The 20,515-nt window shown below is 46.2% G+C and overlaps 1 protein-coding gene across 3 annotated transcripts in view; it reads right to left on the bottom strand.

Moving 5' to 3' along the window:
- Window positions 1–20,515, bottom strand: part of LOC140483586 (plexin-A1-like) — a 555,554-nt gene that overhangs the window by 474,147 nt on the left and 60,892 nt on the right. For all 3 annotated transcript variants that reach the window (XM_072581816.1, XM_072581813.1, XM_072581815.1), the window contains exon 2: window positions 3,366–4,653. In XM_072581816.1, coding sequence (XP_072437917.1) covers window positions 3,366–4,544 — 1,179 coding nt within the window. In that variant the 5' untranslated portion in view covers window positions 4,545–4,653. The remainder of the gene's footprint in view (window positions 1–3,365; window positions 4,654–20,515) is intronic.

Raw genomic sequence — 20,515 nt, 5'->3', positions numbered from 1 at the left:
ACACTCTCGACCTTGGAAATACATTGCCGCTCCTTCACAATCCTGGAACTCCCTCCCCAGCGGTATTGTGGGTATCCTAAACCAAAACATACTGTGCCAGATTCTCAAGGGATAATTACCAATGGGCAATAAAAAAAAATCAACACCCAGACCCCGTGAACAATTAAATAGTTAAAAATCTGTCAGTGAGGGCGATTGAGCCAAGAGATAATGCAGGTCCATCTGGTCCAGTATAGGACTGGGGACAAGTAAAATGCTAAGGCAGCACCAGTTAATCCAGAAGGGGTTCTGCCAGCTGCACGCCATCTCCTCTCACCCACCCACCCACCCTTCGGACACAGCTGGCGCCTCCTGCAGCCTGTCTCACAAGCTGTTAGAAATGAGCAGTCTCGCCCCAGCGTAACAGCCGATGCTGCCAGGGCTCACTGGGACTGAACTAAAACAGACATTTTCAGGTTCAAAGACCAGAGTAGGTCAACTCCAATTGATCCACAAAGCCAGGAGCTTCTGAGATCACCCTCCAATCTGGGAGCTCGAAGGCAGTGAAGCAAAGGGGTGGCGAAGTTGAGGCATAGAAACCAGGGGCAGGAGGCCATTTGGCCCTTCCATCCTGTTCTGCCACTCAATACGATCATTCAGCTCATCAAGATGAGTCAACAGCTACTCACACAGTCACAGCAGCTTAAGACATTGATAGTAAGTTTTCCCAAAATGTAACAATAAACTGCGGATTTAATCGTTCTTGTGTCAAATGGCCTTAGCACTTTTCAATGCACCATTCCAACTTCCATCAGCCTCAATACCAGCCTTGTGTGGGGTATTGGGCCCAATATTCAACTCTCAACCAACATCAGTAAGAAGCAATTGACTGGTGTCTCTGTGGAACCCATTGCCACAGACAGTTGTGGAGGCCAGTCATTGACTGTCTTTAAGACAGAGATAGATAAGTTCTTGATTGGTTGGGGGATCAAGGGCTATGGGGAGAAGGCATAACCCTGCTCACCTCCATTGAGTTGAGAAACATGTCAGTTCTGATCAAATAGTGGAGCAGACTCAATGGGCCAAATGGCCTCATTCAGCTCCTATACCCTGCTGTGCATAGATGCTACAATACTATCAACAAGTGGTCACCACAACTGATTCTGCCAAGTCCAAGATGACACAGTCTTGTTCTTGTATACGAGAACCAGCCAAGGGAGGTGGCCGTTGGCTGGAGGTAGAGAAGGGAATCTGTGTTTTGTCTAACTCAAAATCCATCCAATAGGCACTCGACCATCCCAGGCACAATCACTGAAAACACATCACCCACTCAACACAAAGACCGGGTTTGCTACTATTGCCTATTGGAATGAAACTCATGAACCACCTCATGAGAAAGAAAACATGAGAATTTCTTAAGTTGATCCTCATAAATGCTGTCACTGGGCACAGGAATGCTGTTTCACCATTCTCCTTTCGATTAAACATTGCAGAGTCTTGCACAAAATGAATAGAAAGGTGCTGAGGATCCAGGAAAACATCTGGTTTTCCACAGATTCGATCCTATTAACCCATTCCCCCTCCATTGTTATTGTTCACTTGTAGCCATAAGGGTAGGACTTGCAGTGCAGTGGTCAGAGCCAGGGATTTGGGGTACCAATCCCACTCCGAGACTTAATGGCCAAGGAAGGTGCAGTCACTGGAACGAGGTCAGCCAAGTGGACCTCACAGAACGTGAGTTCCCTGATTGGGGCTGTTTACTGGCCCAATCAGGGAGCCCTGGCTAACAGACATAAACAGGAGAGTCAGGATTCTGGGAGGTGGCTCTGAGGGTGCTAGGTCAGAGTCCTGTACTGTGTGTGTGTAAATAAAGGGTGACTTGGTGATGGGACACCAGCCTTAGTGGAGTTATTTCAGAAACTCCCTGTCACTCTTCAAGTAAGTGACAAAGACTCTCTGAGGAGATTGTGGAGGCTTTGGCAGTGATCTTTCAGGAATCTCTGGGGTCAGGGAGGGCCCCAGAGGACTGGAAAATGGCAAATGTAATATTTCTTTTTAAGAAGGGAGGGAAGCAGAAGACAGGGAATCATAGGCCAGTTAGCCTGACCTTGGTCATTGGTAAGATTTTATAGACTATTATTAAGGATGAGATTGCAGAGTAGATGTAAGTGCAAGGTAAAATGGGCTGAGTCAGCGTGGCTTTGTCAAGGGAGGTCCTGCCTGACAAGTCTGTGAGAATTCTTTGAGGAGTTAACGAGCAGATTAGACAAAGGAGAACCAGTGGATGTGATCTATTTGGATTTCCAGAAGGCCTTTGACAAGGAGCCACACAGCAAGTTGTGAAATAAGGTAAAAGCCCATGGTGTTAGGGGCAAGCTACTGGCATAGATAGAGGATTGGCTGACCAGCAGAGAGTGGGGATAAAGGGTCCTCTACAGGTTGGCAGCCGGTGACCAGTTGAGTTCCACAGGGGTCACTGTTAGCACAACTATTCACAACATACATTAACGATCTGGACAAAGGAACTCAGGGTACTGTTGCTAAGTTTGCAGATGACACAAAGATAGGCAGAAGGACAGGTAGTGTTGAGGAAGCAGGGAGGCTGCAGAAGGACATAGACAGGTGAGGGGAGAGGGCAAAGAAATGGCAGATAGAATACAATGTGGGAAAGTGTGAGGTTCCATATTTTGGCAGAATGAATAGGAGAGTAGACTTTTTTTTCCCCCAAATGGGGAACGGCGTTGGCTGCAGAGAAAAAGATCCTTTGGCTCATCGAGACAGAACTAGTCAAAAATTATTCTAATCCCATTTTCCAGCACTTGGCCCATAGATTTGGCACCTTTGAATTTTCTCTGTTCATGAGAAAGATAGATCCAGCTTATTCATCCTGCTAGCCCAATCGATCTCCACACCTGGACATATCTCTGGTGGCATGTTCATAAATCTTCCCCTCACCTTCTCCACAATACCCTTTTTACAACAGAGTGACCAAATCTACACAACGCACTCCAAGTGTGGTCCAACCAAGGCTTAACACAGATTCAGCGTAACTTCCTGACTTCTCAAACCGAAAGCGGTTGCCTGACTGGCAGTTTCACAGTGGCCTTGCTGGCTCCGGGCCAACACCTTCTTCCCTGAAGGCAAGGCCAAGACAGGAACCTTATAATGAATTTAAGTGGTTAAAACTGGCATTCATAAAGCCACAGTTGCATTGTATTCCCAACAGTGGCACCAATTAACAGGCATCAACTGTTTACAATTTAATTTTCCCTGTGTGTTTACACTTTACAACCATTCAGAAACAAAACAAAGACAGAAAGTGGGTCTGGAAAGTGCTTTTGGGAAGGCTGTAGATTGTGGAAGATCGCTCAATGTTTTGTACTCACAGAATTAATGCAGGCTAGTTCCTTATTGAGAAGCCAGGGTAACGAGAGCTTGCCTTCCCCTCTGTAGCACGACTGAATCCGTTCCTTAATCTTCTGTTTGATTTTCCTCAGGGTGAAGAGGCAGAGGGCAGACTCCCGGGGTGGCTTCATCCGATTCTTCTGGCCTTGGGAAAAGACGGTGAAGAGGATGTCCTCTTTCTCGGAGACGCCCAGAGACCGGGCGAGGAATTTTCCGGGCTTGGCCAAGTAGGCATCTTGGATGAGGCGGTATTCCACCCCGTCCTTCAGGCACCCAATGGGAAACTCCACATACGAGTAGAACTTGGGATCACCTACACACAGCCGGACTATCTTCGAGGTGAAGAACTGTTCGCTGTTGGAGTCGGGAGACGTCAACTGAGTATCAAGCTGCAGGGTTAAGTAATAGACAAACTGCTCGCTACTAAAACTGTAAATGTAATAGATGTCAAAGGCTGGGAATTTGGAAAGAGTATCCGAAGGGATCTTCAGTTGTGAGGAGACAAACTCGTCCTGGTAGACGAAGCCAAACATCTCCGCGTTTTCCTCATTGTCCATTAGTTTTCGGCTGGAGAGGGTGGGAAAATATTCTGATTTGCCATCAATGGGGGTGCCGATGAAGAGTTTGTTGTTGGTCCCATTGGGTCCCTCAATGATCACACCCGACATGGTGGCTGCCTCGTTGACGCTGGACAGGTAATGCTCTTTGCGGTGGTGAGGCTCCCCAAGCTTGAAGAGATCGTCCAGGCGAAGGAACTGGCATATACCCTGAAAGGCACTGCCACAGGCGATGAGGCGATTCTGCTTGTAGTCGATGAGCAGCAGCTTGTTGACGTTTCTGGTCAGCGCCAGGGCGTGCGGGCAGGACTGCACGCTGGGAGGCGGGTAACATTTCTCGTTGTCCTCCACCGGGCCGGTCACGTGGGACCGCAGCGTGGTCAGGTTGTCCGCCAACTTGTAGATCTTGTCCACGGCGCCGACGTAGACAACTCCAGTTTTGTTGTGGACGACCAGGTGGGTCAGGCTCGTGTCGGAAACCTCGAAAGTCCTGAAGGGAGGTAGTGCCCCCTTGGCGTGGCCAATCACGGCCAAGTGCGAGGCCACCAGTAACGTCCAGAGGCACGAGGGCCGAGAACAGCGATTCGTACAGAGTGGTTCCATTGTGCGCCCCTGCACCTGATATATCCCCCCAACACTTCAGGATGAAGGAAACCACGTAGAGCCAAATCCTTCATCTAGGTCGCCCTCCGAACTGCTGAGGTCATCAAACCTGCAAAGAGAAAAGGCAGCTAGTTAAATGAAGTTCAGAAACGTCCCCTGCTTGAGTAACCCAACTCCTTACTTCAGGTGAAGAGAGAGCATGGAATCCAACCTTTGGCAAATTCACCACGTTATGGGCACTTTCCAAATTCAAATTTTGTTGTCCCTGCTAAAGATTTAAGCCAGTTATGGCCATTAATAAATACAACCCGGACTGCATTTATTTTGAACTCTTTCTGTCTCTCTCCCGGTGTTTGGATCACCCTCATTTATTTCCCACAAAAAGCAAAGGTGACTTGGCAAGGCAGAGTCAAGGACTGGAGTTACACATGGGTACAAGGCAGGCGATAGATTTCTCTCCAGTAGAGAATGTTAATAAACCACTTGCATTTGTTTGGGACAATTAACCCTTTCGCTGTGTGTTCTAGTCTCCTGGTGGGATTTGAACTCTCAGCCTCTGTCCCACTGGGGAAACCAAACATCTTTATGTTGGGGGGGGGGGGGGGGGGTAGGGCCACTGGAGGGGCATAGCTTCCAAACAATTCAGTGCAAAGCTGGTCCACCACTCCCAATAGGCACCTCAGGAACAGGTTTTGGCAAGTCTCCTGCTTCCCAGCAATAAAGGGGGTAAAGGTGACAGTCAGGCTACAGGAAGGGTGGTTCCGAGGAAGAGAATGGGAGAGAGAAAGAGAAGGTTAGAGGAAGACGAAAGCACAGAGAGACGAGAAAGGGAGAGTATGAAAGGAAGAGGGACAGATAAAAGGCAGAGAGAGAAAAGGACAGAGAGAAAGAGAAGGGGAGACAGAAAAAGAGAGAGAGAAAGAACAGAAGGGGGGAGAGAGAAAAGGACAGAGAGAAAGAGAAGGGGAGACAGGGAGAAAAAGAACAGATGAAGGAAGTGAGAGAGAAAAAAGGAGGAGAGAGAGAGAGAGAGAGAGAGAGAGAGAGAGAGAGAGAGAGAGAGAGAGAGAGAGAGAGGGAGGGAGAGAGAGAGAGAGAGAGGGAGAAAGAAAATTGGGAAAGGGGAGAGACAGAGAAAGGGGGAAAGAGAGTAAAAGCTGGGGGAGGAATAGAGAGAGAGAAAAGGACAGAGAGAAAGGGAAGGGGAGACAGAGAGAAAAGGAGAGAGAGAAAGAGGGAGAAAGAAAAAGAGGGAGAGAAAGCAAAAGGACAGAGAGAAAGGGATAGGGAGACAGCTAGAAAGAGAAAGGAAGGGAAAAAGGACAGAGAAAGGGAGAAATACAGAGAAAACAGGACAGAGAGAAAAATAGATAGACAGAAAGAAAGAAAGAAAGAGAGGGAAAGAGAAAAATACAAACAGAAAAATAAGGAAAGAGAAGAAGAGAGGCAATTCAAAAGAAAATCGAAACAGTACAATATGTGGTGACGCATTATCCCACCTCCCCCACACATTAACTGCAGTGAGTATCAGAAACAACATGAATAATTTGCCGGAGCTTCACGAGGAGACAGTGATGTCTTAAGAGGAACTCATCACAGAATTGATAAGCTTGAGCAGTGCCTGACCTATTATAATAATCCGTATGTCGGTGCTGAGTAAAACCCAGCCTGTGACTGAGGAATATTCATCACCAGCTGCCCAGTCAGTTCTGACGCTGGTGAAGGTTCAGGCCAGCTGTATGGGTCAGGACCACCCCCTTCCCAGTCTGATGAAGACCCTCCCCAACTAAGTCCTACAAGGGGCTGCCAACCACTGAGCTATCGGCAACACAGCGGGTGGTGGGAGTGGAGGGGTGTCTTTGGAAGGCTTTGTTAAAGCCGCTGCCCATTGTGAAATGCAAGTTGCCAGGACTATTGGCAAGCACGCTTCCAGACACATTGTTCCACAGGACCGTCAGAAACTAACCACAGCTCTGCACCACCCAACTCAAAGCTGGGCTGGTAGCTCTGGACATACAAAGCTCGAAGGTTCAGGGTTCAAGACCCACTCCAGAAACAGAGTCTTAAAAGGTAACAAATTTAAAACAGAGTTGAGGGGAAACCACTTCTCCCAAAGGGGTGTGAATGTGTGGGATTCCCGACCCCAAAGTGTGGTGGATGCTGGGACAGTGAGTAAATTTAAGGAGGAGTTAGACAGATTTTTAATTGGTAATGGGTTGGAGGGATATGGGGAGAAGGCAGGGAAATTGGAGTGAGCAGCATATCAGCCATGATCGAATGGTGGGGCAGACTCAATGGGCCAAATGGCCTTATTCTTATGAATTTAACTCAGGCTGACACTCCCAATGCAACACAGAGGGACAACTGCGCTACAGGGGGCGCCGCCTTTGGAATGAAACACTGGTGTGCCCTCTCAAACAAATATAAAGGACCCATGGCACTAGATGCGTTTCCCCTTTAAACAACACAGAACTTTATTCTGCAAACAAAATGTATGGTCACTATATCAATCCCATTTCTGGGATCTTACTGTACATAACATGGCTGCCAATGTCCCCAGATTCCAGAAGAATGCAGCACACAAGAAATGGGACATCATTTCTTCCCTTACAATGGGCCATGGTGGTCTCAAACCCTGTACTAAACAAAGGTGGGCATGTTTATTGAACTAAAGGTTAATAAACCCTCAGTTCAGCTTCCCCACTACTTCCTAGGAAGCACTTGATTAAGAAGGTCACAAACCAAGAGCAGAACAGGCTCCAAGCTTGCTCTGTCATGCTATCCTCTTGGGACAAGCCATATTAAACCCTGACGCTACAAGATCCACCAGCGAGTAACTCACCTCCTGACTTCCTCCATCAACAATGCACAAGTCAGGAGTGTGGTGGAGTACTCCCCACTTGCCTGGATGCATGCAGCTCCAACAACACTCAAGAAGCTTGACACCATCTAGGGCAAAGCAGCCGCTAGATTGGCACTCCATTCATCATCTTAAACATTCACGCTGTCCACTCCCTGCACATTCTATCTAGATCCTGCAGCATGTACAAGAAGTACTGGAGCCAAGGCTCCCTCAACAAGGCCTTCCAATGACCACTTCTATCTCGAAGGACAAAGGCTTCAGATACATGGGAACAGTACCCCTTGCAAGGTCCCCCCCACCCCCCAAGCCACACACCATCCTGACTTGGAAATATATCGCCATGCCATCACTGTTGCTGGGTCAACGTCCTGGAATTCCATACTGAACAGAATTGTCCCTCCAACCATGTGGACAGTTCAGGAAGGCAGTTCACCATCACCTTCACAAGGACAATGAAAGATGTGTAATAGATGCTGACCCCACCCAGCGACACCCACATCCTGAAGGTGAGTTAAATTGGGATAAAGAGGGAAAGTGGAGCTGAGGGGCAAGACATTTTCATTCAGTCACAGGATTTGAGCAGTATCAGCTTTGGTCCTGGGTTTGGAAGGTGCAGTCTGAGGATCTTTGGTGAACTTCTGCAGTATATCTTATAGATAGTACATAACTGCTACTACTGAGGTGGTGGAGGGAGTGGATGCTTATGGATGTGGTGCCAATCAAGCGGCTGCTTTGTCCTGGATGGTGTCGAGCTTCTTGATTGTTGCTGGAGCTGCACCCATCCAGGCCAGTGGGGAGTATTCCATCACACTCCTGACTTGTACCTTGGAGATGGAGGGAGTTAGGAGGTGAGCTACTCACTGCTGGATCCTGCATCCTGGGTATTTATATGGCTGGTCCAGAGAGGGCAACATGGCAGTGCAAGCTTAGAGCCTACTCTACTCCTAACTTGCGTTCTTCTTAATCTTGTACTTACGAGGAATTCATGGGGAAGCTGATCTGCAATGTGTTCCTTCAGTTTAATAAAAGTCCCCATCTTAGTCCGGTACAGTATTCCATCACACTCCCAACTTGTGCCTTGGAGACGATGGACAAGGGTCAGGAGGGTGAGCAATTCGCTGCAGGATTCCCAGCCTCTGACCTACTCTGCTGACCTCAGTGTATATATGGTGTGTCCAATTCAGTTGGGGGAAAAGGGAGGACTGCAGATGCTGGAGATTAGAGTCAAGGGTGTGGTACTGGAAAAGCACAGCAGGTCAGGCAGCATCCGAGGAGGTGATTGTGATAGGTCGGACAGGACCTGTTTTGAGTACTTGGAAAGCAAACACCCATCAGTTACATAGTTGCTGGCCTACGATTAATTGGTGCCTCAAAAGATTTCTGTGAATTGAACAGTCCTATCTGTCCATCTTCCTTCCCACCTATCCACTCTATCCTCCCCTCCGAACTATCACCTTTACCCCATCCTCCACCTACCTACTGCATTCCCAGCTACCTTCCCCCCAACCTGAACTCTCTCTCATTTCTCTCTCAGCCCCCTTGGGCCTCCCTGACACTCCTGATGAAGAGCTTATGCTTGAAACATCGACTGTCCTGCTCCTCAGATGTCGCCTGACTAGCTGCGCTTTTCCAGCACCACACTTTTTGACTGTGTCCAGTTCAGTGTCTGGTCAATCCAAAGAAACTAGTTATTCTGCCATATCCTAAAGTGGTTTATTGCTGTTGCCTCTTTTAAAGTGAAATAATGAGGTAAAATTGTACTTGATTAATTCACAGAAATCTTTCAAGGCACCAGTTAATCGCAGGCCAGGAACGATGTAACTGATGGGTATTTGCTTTCCAAGCACTCAAAGTAAGTAACTAAAATACCAACCACCACAAATATAATTGGGCTGCAATTTAAACGTTTCCACCAACCTATCCCCTCGCCGCCATGGTGATTCAAACTCGCAGTCACAAGAGCCAGGCTCTGGAAAGTGTTTGACTTTGTCAAACTCAGAGCCAATGCTGATCGTACACTGAGAAAGCTGAGGCTGTGAAGGGTTTGGATTGCCTCCAGATTTTCCTTGGGTTTGTAAACAAATCTCACGCAGTCCCTACAGTATGGACACAGGCCAGTCAGCCCATCGGGTCCACACCAACCCTCCGAAGAGCATTCCACCCAGACCCATCCCTGTCACCCGGCATTGCCCATGGCTAATCTACCCAGCCTCCACATCCTTAGACACGAGGGGCAGTTTAGCATGGCCAACCCATCTAACCTGCACATCTTTGGACTGTGGGAAGAAACCAGAGCTCCCAGAGGAAACCCACGCAGAAATGGAAAGTACGTGCAAATTCCACACAGTCACCCAAGGTTGGAATCGAACCCAGGTCCCTAGTGCTGTGAGGCAGCAGTGCTAAGCACTGAGCCATTGTTCCAGACAGCAGGTGAAGAGAGAACACAGGATTTTTTTTTATTCCTTCTCTTAGTAAAGGTAAGGGTAAAGGTAAGTCTTGTTCTGGACATCGGTTTTCTCGCTGAGCTGGAAGATTTGTTTTCAGATGTTTCGTTACTGTACTAGGTAACATCTTCAGTGTGCGTCCAGATGAAGCACTGGTGGTATGGCCTGCTTTCTATTTATGTGCTTAGGTTTCCTTGGGTTGGTGATGCCATTTCCTGTGGCGATGTCATTTCCTGTTCTTTTCCTCAGTGACATCACCAACCCAAGAAAACCTAAACACATAAATAGAAAGCGGGCCATGCCACCAGTGCTTCGTCCGGAGGCTCACTGATGATATTACCTATTATGGTGACGAAACATCTGAAAATGAACCTTCCAGCTCAGCAGGCAAACCTACATCCAAAACCTCAACCTGAGCTACAAATCTTCTCAAAACTCGGTAAGTCTTCTTTCTCCACCAATAAACCTCTCCCAACAAACAGAACCAATTGTTTTCCATTGAATCCAATGGCTAACCTTGAGGGCACAGTGGTAGTGTCCCTACCTCTGGGCCAGGAGACTTAGGTTCAAGACCCATCTTCTACAGTGGCGTGTCCATAACATTTCTGAACTTTGATGGGAAAGGTGTTTTCAATAGCCCTGCCTGACAACTTGCATTGTACTTGACTCCAGAGTACCTATGGTTTACTCCTGACCTCCTTTCCAATTCCCAACTGAAATTTTAAACTGGTCTATGTGAACCCTGCACCACTGCACTGAGGAATTGGCCTGGATCCAGCTCTGCAAGTCACTGCAGAAGTTGGAACAATTACATTCAGTCCCACAATCTCCTTCTGTAACCTCTTCTCAATTCCCAGAGACAGAGACAGATGATGTGTGAAACAATGGTTCTGAAGGGGTTAATGTTCACACACCAGATCCCTAAGATCCTGGTCATTTGGCCTTATCAAATATAACTGAACTTCTTGTTATTCTGTAATAAACCGTCTTCTTATATAAGGACAGAGCCTCTTCTGTAGACTCTCTATGGTTCTGTGTCCTCTACCCACAATCACGAGATGGACCCAAGACAAGGGAGGGTTGGTGGCAATGATCTATCTCCTACAGTCCTTACCCAGTCCCACAGACTGGGGGGAGGAAGCAAATCGCACAAGGTGCCATAAATGGTCACCTGGGAAAATACTACAATGGACACAGACAGACACCAACACACAGACAGCGTGGCAAAGAGAGAAAAAGTGTGATACAGGCAGACAAACATAGAACAATACAATACAGGTACAGCCCCTTCGGTCCACCTTGGCTTTCCGACCATGATGCAATTCCAAACTAATCTCATCTGTCTGTATAGCCAGACAGATAGTCAACAACACTGGGAGAGGGTGGCAAAGAGAGTGCGAGACAGCAAGACTAACAGCGTGAGACAGACAAACAGAAAGACAACTACAGGCAGACAGGCAGTGATTTAGGCAAGCCAGACAGACAGACAGTATGAGACAGACAGCAAGACAGGAAGGCAATGAAGCAGACAGTGAAACAGATAGAAAGTGAGGTAGACAGACAGCAAGACACAGAGAGACAGGCTCAGAAGAAGGAATAGGGAGAGAGACAGAGACAGACTTTATGCAATTCAGGAATTATTCTCATTGACAGAAATGTCTCAAGCACTTCACACACAATTATTTCTTGGACTGCAACAGCTTATGTAGGTGGACAAACTGTGGTTTGGGTAACAGGTTTTAAATAACCAAGCACAGAAGGCAATAATGTAAATCATACTGAAAACACATTATTGCATTACTGTGGTCAATGCGTTGAATGTTTTAGCGTTGTCACATTGATTGTGTTACAGATGGAAGCAACCAGCCAGAATTGAGAGCTCTTTGTTCAGTGTGGAGCTGAGACCTGAATCTGGAGATGGGGATCTGATGGGAGCACAGCATTTGGCACAATGCAGCCAACACTAAATGAGGTGGCCGGACAGGTCGAAGGCCTGCACACTGTCATTTAGCAGCGTCGGGAAAATACATAGCAGCATTCTAACCTGCAAAGGTGCTCCATGACAGATGTACCAACGAAAAGACCACAAATGCCACTGGGACAAATAGGCAAACATTTGGTGAAAGTGGTAAGTTTTCAGAAGCATCTTGGAAGAGGAGAGAGAGAGAGAGAGAGAGAGAGAGAGAGAGAGAGAGAGAGAGAGAGAGAGAGAGATAAAAGGTTTAAAGTTAAGGTCATATGAAGAACTACAGATGCTGGAAATCTAAACCAAAAACAGAAATTGCTGCAGAAAATCAGCAGATATGGCAGCATCTGTGGAGAGAGAAAGCAAAGTTAACGTTTCGGTTCTGGTCTAACTCTTCTGAGAAGAAAAGTCACTGGACCTAAAACATTAACTCTGTTTATCTCTCTCTCTCTCTCTCTCTCTCTCTCTGCAGACGTCACCAGACCTGCTGAGTTTCTCCAGCAATTTACGTTCTTGTGTTGGAGAACATGAACTAAGGCCACAGGCATTGATAGGGCGGGTAGGAGAAAAAGTGAGGACTGCAGATGCTGGAGATCAGAGCTGAAAATGTGTTGCTGGAAAAGCGCAGCAGGTCAGGCAGCATCCAAGGAGCAGGAGAAGAAGGGCTCATGCCCAAAACGTTGATTCTCCTGCTCCTTGGATGCTGCCTGACCTGCTGCGCTTTTCCAGCAACACATTTTCAGCTCTTGATAGGGTGAGTAGCCAAGATTCTTTTCCGAGGGGTGGGAGAGTCCAATACTAGAGAGCATATTTTTAAGGTGAGAGAGGAAAGATTTAAAAGGGATCTAAGGGACATTTTTTGACACAGAAGGTGATGCATGTATGGAATGAGCTGCCAAAGGAAGTGGTGGAGGCTGGTACAATTACAACATTTGAAAGGCACCTGGATGGGTATCTAAATCAGAAGGGTTTAGAAGGATATAGGCCGGGTGTTGGCAGGTGGGACGAGATTGGGTTGAGATATCTGGTCAGCATGGACGAGTCTGCGCACGTCTATGACTCTGTAACTGTTGGTGGTGGAGCAAATCACAGAATTCCTATAGCGCATAAAGAGACCTTTCAGCTCCACAATTATACACTGACACGACAAACAGCATCTCACCCTATCCCTGTAACCCTGCATTTTCCACAGCCAACCTACCTAAACCTGCACATTTTAGACTGTGGGAGGAAACCAGAGCACCCGGAGGAAACCCACGCAGACACGGGGAGAATGTGCAAACTACACACAGACAGTTGCCCGAGGCTGGAATCAAACCCAGGTCCCTGGCGCCATGAGGCAGCAGTGCCAACCACTGAGGCACCAACAAATCTCAGGAGACCAGCACCGCAGAAGAGCTGAGATCTCAAAGGGTTATGGGAGTGGGGGAGATGGCAGGGTATGATGAGGCCACGTGTGGACAATTTACAAAAAGGAGCTAAAAGAATTGATTGTTCTGCCTTCACGTACTCTGGAGGAGATCAGATTGATTCCAACAGTACACAAACAATCCAGTGATCGCTGTAACCCAATCCTACAATGAACATCCCCAGCGGATCTAAAAATAACCTCCCCCATTTCCGGTCAAGACAGCAGAAGACAATCAGCTTGTTCAGGAGGCTATGATGAAACATGATCACAAACTCAATAAGGAAACACTTCAAAATATGAGCAAGAGGCAAAAGTTGTCTGCACAGCATTTTCTATAAACGATTTCAGATGAACAAGCGGAAGCTCATTAACCCTTCAGATAAATGCCAGAAAACCAGCTGGTGAAGGGCAGAACTGACAAGAGGATCTCAGGATTAATTGTTTGTGAGGTAGAGGGATTGTAAAATATGCAAATAAATTCTATCAATCTCAGTCTGAAGACTAATTTTTCAAGCATCATTTGTAACTTGTAGAAGACTTTTCAACTTCTATCATTCTTTGCAGTATTTTTTGTTTCAATCTCCAAATGACCTAATTTTTACATTCCACCCCGACCCAGAGGAAATGCTTTCTCTCTGACCACCCTATCTCTTCCACTGAAAAATCTTCAACAGGTCAGTCAGATCACCCCTTATGCTTCAATGTTCCAGGGCAACATAACCCTCTCTCCTAGTAGTTTAACTTTCACAGAGTTCAGCTATCAGTCCGTCGGACCCACACAGTGTTCCCACTAGATCCTTCCCAAGGCCCAGAACGGCCAATCTTACTCCAGGGTGGTCTGGCCTTGTGAAATTGAAGCTTTGTTCACAGAAAGGCAGTCATTTGCTCCACGTGCCAGCCCTTTGAAAGGACTCATGGTAACGGATGGTGTCAGTACTTATCCAGGAGGAAAAAAACAGAAATTTTCGGAAAAGCCTCAGTGGGATCTGTGGAGACTCTTTCACAAACCTGGTTATCCAGAGACTCAGGTTAATGATCTGGCAATGTAGGGTCAAGACCCAACTCAGCAGCATTCATTCGATTTGAAAATAGGAAGCAATCCTCAGTCGAGGTGAGTGTGAAGCCATCAGATGGTGCGGGTATGGAATAAGCTGCCAGAAGAGGTGCTGGTACAATTACAACATTCAAAAGGCATCTGGATGGGTATATGAATAGGAAGGGTTTAGAGGGATATGGGCCAAATGCTAGCAAATGGGACTAGATTAATTTAGGCTATCTGGTCGGCATGGTTGAGTTGGTCCAAAGGATCTGTTTCTGTGCTGTACATTTCTAAGACTCTCGAACTGTAATTGGTGGAAAAGCCCACCTGATTGACCAATGTCCTTCAGAGAAGGAAATCTGCAATCCTGGCCTGCATGTGACTCCAAGCCAACTGTATCATAGAACATAGAACATTACAGCCCTCGATGTTGCGCCAACCTGTCACACCAATCTGAAGCCCACCTAACCTACACCATTCCATGTACATCCATATGCTTGTCCAATGATGACTTAAATGTAAAGTTGGAGAATCTACTACCATTGCAGGCAAAACATTCCATACCCTTACTACTCTGAGTAAAGAAACTACCTCTGACATCTGTTCTATAATTTAAAGCTATGCTCCCTCGTGCTCGCCGTCACCATACTTGGAAAAAGGGTCTCCCTGTCCACCCTATCTAATCCTCTGATTATCTTATGTCTCTATTAAGTCACCTCTCAAGTTTCTTCTAACGAGAACAGCCTCAAGGGCCTCATTCTTTCCTCATAAGACATTCCTTCCATACCAGGCAACATCCTAGTAAATCTCCTCTGCACCCCTTCCAAAGCTTCCACATCCTTCTTATAATGTGGTGACCAGAACTGTACACAATACTCCAAGTGTGGCCGCACCAGAGCTTTGTACAGCTGCAGCATAACCTCCTGGTTCCGGAACTCAATCCCTCTATTAATAAAGGCCAAAACACTGTATGCCTTCTTAACAACCCTGTCAATCTGGGTGGCAACTTTCAGGGATCTGTGTACATGGACACCGAGATCTCTCTGCTCATCTGCATTCCCAAGAATCTTACCATTAGCCCAGTACTTTGCATTCCGATTACTCCGTCCAAAGTGTATCACCTCACACTTGTCCACATTAAACTCCATTTGCCACCTCTCAGCCCAGCTCTGCATCCTATCACGGTTGACATCCACATCCAATGGGAAGTGTCTGATTTTCTCCAGGCTATCCCTATGACTCTGTACATTTCCCCTTTTTAAGTATATAGCCAATATCTTTTTGAAAGTCGAATTTGCTTCCAGCAATCTTTCAATTAATTAATTCCAGATCTTTCCATAACACTTTGGTTCATTTGTTAATTTTAGTTTGAATTTGTTTTCATATCCAAGCAACTTTTAATGTTAATGAAAGCTCCCAAATTCTCTTCCCGGTCTTGCTAAATACCTCTGACTACTGTCCAACAGAAGCAGTCTGACGCTTACTGATCCATTAGGTAAGAGAGAAAATAGAGAGGTACAGAGATTCACAACAATGAAGGATTCCTTTGATGTTGATGTAGAGATGTTCCCACGTGTACCTGAATCTGTATGTGTTTCTCTGTGTGTGTACTTGTGTTTGTGTGTGCGCGCGCATGTACGTGTCTGTGTACACGTGTGTACCCATGTCTAAGTGTACCTGTGTATCCACATGCGTATACTGTGTCGGAGAGTCTGTCCATGTGTACGTGTACTTGTAACTGTGTCAATGTGTGTACCTGTGACGGTATGAAAACCTGTACCTGTGTGTCCATGTGTATACCTGTACCTGTGTGTATATACCAGGACCCAGATCATCTGTAATAGAATGGGAAAACAGATTAAAGAGTTGGAATGGTCAATTGCTACTCCTAAACCAGTACATATAGAGATGTATTGAAAAAAAACACCGTCAGTGTAGCAAAAACATGCCAAGATGCTTCACAGGAGCAAACTCATTTCATATTGGGACACTTGGAGAGATGTGATTAGATGCTGTAAAAACGCAAGCCCCTTCCTTCCCCTCCCAGTGATGTAGAAAATTAGTTCCTCAATAAATAAAATTCCTCTGACCCACAGTGGCCTATCACAGAGGCACATACTCCACAGAAGAGAAGCCATTGTCTCGCTGAAGACAGACCCAACATTCATTGCTTTTGCACTGCTGATTTAGTTGTTATACAGTAACAGATTATACAACAGCAGTGGAACGCTCAGGAACTCGTCCATGACCTTTTAATATGCCGAAACAGTTCAGGAGGACAGATTTGATGAGCTAGCATTGCACTGTCTTAAAGGGACAGTGCGCGCACACACACACACACACACAAACACACACACACGGACAAGCAAACACACACACACGGACACGCAAACACACACACACACACGCACACTTTGTCACAGTTTGGTTTTGCCCTCCACCTGCTCTAACAGGTAAACCTTCAACGTCATTGCTTTTGCTCTGTTCTCTATTTCACGTTTGCACCCACTTGGCACCCAATAATTTAAAAGATCCTTGCATCGTTTCACCATTTGGCAAAATGCCCTGGGTTTGCAGATGGATCTCATGCACCAGCAGCTCCCTGTCCACTTGGACAAGGGGACAACGACACAAGGGCCATTGGACTGAAGCCGAGGCTAGAATTAAAATATCGCCATGACCACTGGAGGAATTTAAATTCAGTAAGTTTAATAGATGTGGAATGAAAATGAGTCTTAGTAATAACAAAGGTCAAACTACCAGATTGTCTGAAAAATTCATGCAATTCACAAATAGCCCTCAGGGAAGGAAGTCTGCTGTCCCGTCCGTACATGGTCTGATCTACACGTGAATACAGACTCCCAGAGCCGTTGGTTCTTAGTTCCCCTGTGAAATGCCTGAGCAAGTCACTCAGTTGTCCGCTTGGTGACTCAACAATATCTCCTCGGGGAAAACTAGAGATGGGGGATATCCTGTCCTTATTGGGATGGTGACTCCCATGGTTTGGCACTACGGGGACAGGGGTCGTGTTTCACCTTGCAGTTGTGTGTATACCCATTCCAGAGAGAGTCCTCACTTCAGAACCAGCCCTTCACGCAGCAACAAACTTCTTAGGAAGGGTGACTCAACCCGAAACGTTAACGCGGATTTCTCTCCACACATGCTACCAGTCCTGCTGAGCTTTTCTAGCAATTTATGCTTTTGTTTCTGATTTCAAGTACCTGAAGAACTTTTACTTTTCGTTTTGACAACGTGAGTGCCCAGTTTAAATTATTATCAGGGTAGGGGAGCCCAAAGCTAGACGAAATAGGTTTAAAGTGAAATGAGAAAAATTTAAGAGAGACTTAAGGGGCAACCTTTTCACTCAGAGGGTGGTGCGTGTATGGAATGAGCTGCCAGAGGAAGTGGTGGGGGCTGGTACAATTACAACATTTCAAAGGCATCTGGATGGGTATATGAATAGGAAGGGTTTGGAGGGATATGGGCCAAGTGCTGGCAAATGGAATTAGATTAATTTAGGATATCTGGTTAGCATGGACAAGTTGGACCGAAGGGTCTGTTTCCATGCTGTACATCTCTATGATTCTATCCAATTGAGGTACATAAGATCGTCAGCAGAGTTTAACAGAAAGGATCAGAGAGGGTAGTTCCCCTTGTGAAAGAACATAAGATGTAAGGAGCAGCAAATGGGCCATTCAGCCCATTGATTCTGCTCTAGACAATAGACAATAGACAATAGATGCAGGAGTTGGCCATTCAGCCCTTCGAGCCTGCACCGCCATTCAATATGATCATGGCTGATCATTCCCAATCAGTATCCTGTTCCAGCCTTATCTCCATAACCCTTGACTCCAAGATCTTTAAGAGCTCTATCCAATTCTTTCTTAAATGAGTCCAGAGACTGGGCCTCCACTGCCCTCTGGGGCAGAGCATTCCACACAGTCACCACTCTCTGGGTGAAGTAGTTTCTCCTCATCTCTGTCCTAAATGGTCTACCCCGTATTTTTAGGTTGTGTCCTCTGGTTCGGCACTCCCCCATCAGCGGAAACCATTCAATGAGATCATGCCGGATCTGATAATCCTCACCTCCACTTTCCTACCTTTTCCCTACAACCCTCAATTCCCTTCCTAATTAAATATCTGTCTCTTTCTCTCCCAGCCTCCAATATACGCAAAGACTCAGCCTCGACAGCCCTCAGGGGTAAAGAATCCCACAGATTCACTGCTCTGAGAGAAGAAATTCCTCCTCATCTCTGTCTCAAATGAAGACTGGAAACAGACGCAGAACGTTTAAAAACCAGGGATCTCCCAATGAAATCTAAGGATACAGAGTATCATCAGTCTCTGAAGGAGGAGGCAAGGTCATTGATGGTCCTTAAAGGCAGAGATTACACAGATTTGTGAAAAACCAGGGAATCATTGGTTCTCAGGAATTGGCTGGAAATTGTATTTAGGACCACAACCAGATCAGCTATGATCGGATTGAAAAATGGAGCAGGCTCGAGGGGCCGAATGGCCTACTTTTTACACTTAGTGCTTAAAAAACAAAGGAGCTTAAACTTTTAAAATTCATTCACAGGATTGTGGGTGTCACTGGCCAAGCCAACATTTATTGCCCATTGCGGAGAGCAATTAAGAGTCACTGACACTGTCGTGGATATTAAGATGGATAGTCTTCCTGAGTTGTTAAATAAATAAGGCGGCCAACATCAAAGGAAATAGAGAACATAAAACTGGATTACTCTTTTCTATTGACTAACTCCCAATGTAGATCCTATGCAGAAACATGGGAATAGGAGGAGGCTATTTCAACGTCTTGAGCCAGTTCCTCCAATCAGTTAGACAAGGCTGATTTGTGGACCAACTCCATATACCTGCCTTTAGTCCTAAGCTCATAAGACATAGAAGCAGAATTAGGCCAATCAGCCCATCAAGTCTGCCCCACCATTTGATATGCTGCTCACCCCCATTTTCCTGCCTTCTCTCCATATCCCTCCAACCCAACACCAATTAAAAATCTGTCTAACTCCTCCTTAAATTTACTGACTGTCCCGGCATCTACCACACTTTGGGGTCGGGAATCCCACACATTCACACCCCTTTGGGAGAAGTGGTTTATCCTCAACTCTGTTTTAAATTTGCTCCCCCTTATCCTAAGATTATAACCTCTCATCCTAGAATGCCCCACAACAGGAAGCATCCACTGACTGTCTATTTTATCCACACTTTTTATCATCTTGAATACCTCAATATGATCTCCCCCTTTGGCCCAGATGCCTTAATACCTTTGTTTAACAAAAAAAAACTACCTCAGATTTAAAATTACCAGCTGGTCCAGCATCCACTGCAGTTTGTGGAAGAGAGTTCCAAACATCCACCATCCTTTGTGTGTTGAAGTGCTTCCTAACATCTCTCCTGAACAGTCTGGCCCTAATTCTAAGACTATGCTCTCTAGTTCTAGAATCCGCAACCAGGTGGAAATAGTTTATCTATATCTACCCTGACCTTTTCTGGTAATATCTCAAAGACTTCGATCGACCTACTAAATTCTAAAGAAAACAGACCTCATTTGTATAAACCCCAGTGAATACAATCCTAACCAACTCAATCTCTCCTCATCTGTCAGCCCTGCTATCCCAGGAATCAATTTGGTAAATCTTCGATGCACTCTCTCTGAAATAAGAACATCCTTCCTGAGGTAAGGAGACCATAACTGCACACAATACTCCAGGTGTGGTCTCACCAATAACTGCAGTAAGACATTCCTGACGAAGGGCTTATGCCCAAAACATCAATTCTCTTGCCCCTCGGATGCTGCCTGACCTGCTGTGTTTTTCCAGCACCACACTCTCGACATCCCTCTTCCTGTACCCTATGGTCATGGGAAGGGGCACTGAGCCAGGAGCAGCACCACTGCCCACTATGTCTGTCCCACTTTGGGGCTACCATCTTCCAATTGAATTGAAGCTGGAATTCTGACCAATACAAAACTCCTCTCAAACAACATCACAAACAGATTAGGTGCTCATTATCAAATTGGTGTCCGCGGGATCATGCTGTGTACAGATTAGCTGCTGAAATTCCAACACTTCAACAAATAATTACGTACTTTGCTGACTGTGAAGCCCTTTGGGATGTCCCAAGATCATGAAAGGCACCACAGAAATGCAGGTCTCTCCTTCTTCCCCATTCCCCTATCTCCTTTGATAGAAATGTTGAAAGGTTTGCATGTAGGAACATGTAAACAG

This window comes from Chiloscyllium punctatum, chromosome 12, assembly GCF_047496795.1.
Source record: "Chiloscyllium punctatum isolate Juve2018m chromosome 12, sChiPun1.3, whole genome shotgun sequence".
Classification (NCBI taxonomy): Eukaryota; Metazoa; Chordata; class Chondrichthyes; order Orectolobiformes; family Hemiscylliidae; genus Chiloscyllium; species Chiloscyllium punctatum.
Note: the sequence above shows the minus strand (reverse complement) of the source record. Positions and strands in the feature narration are given on the sequence as shown.